General features: G+C 37.1%; 1 protein-coding gene across 3 annotated transcripts in view; it reads left to right on the forward strand.

The window, feature by feature from the left end:
* The first annotated feature begins 794 nt into the window (after positions 1 to 794).
* The window catches only part of LOC107724707 (gamma-aminobutyric acid receptor-associated protein-like 1), a 4,278-nt gene continuing 995 nt past the window's right edge, over positions 795 to 4,077 (forward strand). The window contains exons 1-5 of one of the 3 annotated variants that reach the window (XM_016533743.1): positions 795 to 1,009; positions 1,845 to 1,903; positions 2,405 to 2,494; positions 2,885 to 2,963; positions 3,565 to 3,683. In XM_016533743.1, coding sequence (XP_016389229.1) covers positions 2,405 to 2,494; positions 2,885 to 2,963; positions 3,565 to 3,683 — 288 coding nt within the window. In that variant the 5' untranslated portion in view covers positions 795 to 1,009; positions 1,845 to 1,903. Of the gene's footprint in view, positions 1,010 to 1,844; positions 1,904 to 2,092; positions 2,207 to 2,404; positions 2,495 to 2,884; positions 2,964 to 3,564; positions 3,684 to 4,077 lie in introns of all 3 variants that reach the window. The other 2 variants (XM_016533726.1, XM_016533735.1) reach the window with 2 other exon arrangements.

Raw genomic sequence — 4,077 nt, forward strand, 5'->3', positions numbered from 1 at the left:
GTGCATTTGTGGATCAGGCGATGCGTGCATTCATTCACGTCTCTTCTGAGTTGATTCTATTTGATTCATTTGAATTTTGAGACTTTCGTTCCGCCATTTTAGCCTTGCCCAATCCACACACACACAGCTCGCGATCCAGCGCAGCTCAGCCACAGAAAATCAGCGACCACTAGATGGCACTAGCCCCAGTCACATGTGCGCATTCCATTGAGTACGGTTTCATGAATGTTACATTGTGTTTTTTTTTCTTTTTGGTTTGTTTGATGTTACATTGTGTTTTCTTTTCTTTTTGGTTTGGCTATTCTCCTCTACCGTAGAAATATAATAAAGATGTTTTATTGAACTTGTTCTAATTTAACTTGTCTTAAGACACAGAATAGCTTATATTAATTTTGCCAAGCAAGAACTTTGTGACGGTCCCTTGGTTTTTTCTTTCTTTCTGTAATTCAACGGCACAATCATTTAATCCCGAATTCCACAGACTCAAATTGAAAGGCATTTGTTTGTGGTTAGTAAGATACATGTATAAAATGTATGCAGTACATGGATAATTGTGCCTGCATCTATTAATCATTTTGAGTCTAATATCATTCCATACAGATACACTGTAGCGCTCCTTTCATTGGCCTAATTTTCCTTTAGTTTGATTGGTTTCACTGACCCAGTAGACTAATGAGTGACAGCACACTCTAGCCAATAGAAGCCCTGTAAACACATTTAAATGCCGCCTCCTCTCTCTCCTAAATGGCTAGACGATATGTCAGTCTATTTTCAGAATTTCCATTGGTCAGTTCCCAGAATAAGGCGGTACATTATTTGTTGTTGTTTTAGTGGGAGAAGTGGGCCAGTCGACATCCACAACATAGAAGGCGATTTATAATATACAACGTGATTGAGGTTTGGAGATCAACATTATTACTGCGCTGATTCGGCCGTCTGATATTCGTCCAAGTGGGGAAGACGGGCGTTGTATTTCACTTCTTCCTGAATCCATCAGTAGCTATCCAAGGTATGTTTCGTGTTTACCACAACGACCAGTAAACCCAGTTAGCGACTGTGGGTAAGGCTAGTTTCATCCTGGAAACGAACGTGAATTTGTGGTGAATCAAAGGTTCAAACACCAAGCCCGCGGTCACCCGCACTAATAGCAGGTCATATCATGTGAGCTCGCGGCCTAACGTCATCAGCAGTTGTTATGGGCGCAGTTATCTTACAATATCATGTACTGTATGACGACAGCAGATTATTGTTTATTATTAAAAGCTGAGTTTGTGGAAATTGTGCATCAGGCAGTGCTGTGGGTCCTAGGACGTTTTCGCATTGCCCTGTTGCAACGTGTCTTCGCAACACTATCATGAATCACAAGCCCGTTGGCTTCTCAACTGTTTCAGATACCGACAACAGTTACAAAAATACTGTACAGTGATGATATTATGCAATACCACGCTACTGAATGCTTGGGATATTCACATACCATCGTATTTACACCAGTAACGTTACTTAATGGAAGTACCATGGTGCATGTCCAAAAAATGAAATACACCTACACTAATACATGTTTGCGAGGAATATAGCGCACGAAACCAACTACAGCGGTCTTCCTCTCAGTAAAACCTGCTATTTAGAGCACAGAAAAAAGACACCTAAAGGTTAGAGTCATTTTTGGCCCACGTGATATGCTGCAATACTGGATGAATTTTCTGTCATGGTTTTTGCACACTCAGCTATTCCGATGTCAAAGTAAGTGGGAATAAATGCAAAAAAAAATGCCATATGACACATTTAATATTTGTGTTCTAATGGGATGCGTGTACATGTCTGTATTATGTAATGTTCTTCTGCAGGGCACGAGAGGCTTTAGTGAATGGTTGGGTGAACATAAACAAAACAAACAGGCATTGCAGTCAGTCTAGTTCCACAGTAATAAAAGATATTGAAGCATTTTCCACGACCTTTGATAAAATGGCATTAAAAATCTCTAAAGTTGTGCAGACATTGTGATGGTTTCATTTTGTGTCTTTTCTATCTTTATAGCTAGTTATTATTAAAAATGTTTTATAATTATGCTTATTTTAGCTTTGTATTGTGACAGGCCTCTAAAAATGATTATTAACATATGGCAGAAGATATGTCAACAACATCTGGACTGAGGGCAAAGGAGAAGAAGAGTCCATGGCGGGATGGCAGAAGGCCTAGAGAGTTTGAGGGAAAAATAGTTTGTTACCTCTAAAATACATGATTGACTGATTTAGAGAATAAATATGTTTTATTAATGATCAGATGCATATCTGACAGGCAGAGTTTGTGTCTGTCCATGTTTGAATGATGAGAACAAATGAGGAGGAGTAAGCCTGAGACGTTTTTGTTTGTTATATTTTAATGTTGATGTATGTTTGGCCCTCAGATGTCTAGCCAGTATCAGCGAAGTGTTCCACTGGAGGTCAGGAGAGCGGAAGGGGAGAGAGTCCGCGCCAAACATCCGGATAAAATCCCGGTCAGTCTCACGGCTGGAAAATACAATAACAAACAATAATAAGTTTCTGTTACATTATTAAGACGGTTTCTTCAGCCAGAAATGAAAATTAAGTGATTATTTACTCACTCTCATGTCATCCCAAATCTGTAAGACTTTCATTCTTCTGCAGAACATAAAAGAAGATATTCTGAAGAATATTGGTAACCAAACAGCTTTGGTGACTGTTCAATTCAATTCTATTGTATGGACAAACATTTCTCAAAATATCTTCTTTTATGTTTCACAAAAGAAAGTCAGTCAAAACATTTTTGGAACGATATGAGAGGGAGAAAATAATGACTGAATTTAAATTTTCTGAATTTCAGCTAATACTATATTGGGTATTTATTTGTTTGTCTGTCTCCTTAGATAATAGTGGAGAGAGCTGCAAGGTCACGAGCTCCTGAGCTTGACAAAAAGAAATACCTTGTTCCTTCAGACCTCACAGGTGACAGACAACTGTAAGTCTCTTATGCTCACAAAGGCTGCATTTATGTGATTAAAAATACAATGTAAAATTTAGTATTGTGAAATATTATTACAATTTAAAATAGCAGTTTTCTGTTTGAATATATGTGACCCTGGATCACAAAACCAGTAATAAGTGTCAATTCTTTGCAATTTAGATTGATATATCTGAAAACTGAATTCATAAGCTTTCCATTGATATATGGTTAGTTAGGATAGGACAATATTTGGCCGAGATACAACTATTTGAAAATCTGGAATCTGAGGGTGCAAAAAAATCAAAATATTGAGAAAATCACCACAAAAAGAAATACCTTGTTCCTTCAGACCTCACAGGTGACAGACAACTCTTATTTTATATATGCTCCCCAACAGAATAACATCTGTAAATTTACAGAGGAAATCAACTCAACTCATGATTGTCCATAAGCATTGCGTAATTTTATGCTGGGATATTGAGGCCTTTTCAATTCTTTGAGACTCTGTCTGACCCTAAACTTCCCTATTCCTGTCTTCATTTTGAGAAAGAAATGAAACTGTTGACTGAGTTTCTCTCCACACCCTCCCTCTTTTTCGTCCAGTCGGTCAGCTCTGCTTCCTGATCAGACAGCGGGTGTCTATGAGACCAGAAGAAGCGCTTTTCTTTTTTGTTAAAAATTCCCTCCCTCCATCCAGTTCCCCCCTGTCTGCAGTGTATGAGGTAACTCAAGCACCCTTCCTCTTCATTATTGCCGAATAAGATGCTGAACTTTTTTTAGCATGCGGTGTTCAAAAACCAATTTAGTTTTTAAATGCTAAATTCTTTTAAGTAATATACTTATTAAATAAATTAATGTTTAAATATAAAAATAGAAAACTTAATATAATTAAAATTAAAAGTTTATATATATATATATATATATATATATATATATATATATGTGTGTGTGTATATATATGTGTGTATATACACTCGTGTTGCTACGTGTACTGCGTTAGGCTAACCGAGACTTGTCACTTGCACTAATATTTTGTTGCTCTTTTGTTAGTTGCTTTTATTGTCCTCATTTGTAAGTCGATTTGGATAAAAGCGTCTGCTAAATGACTAAATGTAA

This window comes from Sinocyclocheilus rhinocerous, unplaced genomic scaffold (assembly GCF_001515625.1).
Source record: "Sinocyclocheilus rhinocerous isolate Xijiao unplaced genomic scaffold, SAMN03320098_v1.1 scaffold883, whole genome shotgun sequence".
Taxonomy (NCBI): domain Eukaryota; kingdom Metazoa; phylum Chordata; class Actinopteri; order Cypriniformes; family Cyprinidae; genus Sinocyclocheilus; species Sinocyclocheilus rhinocerous.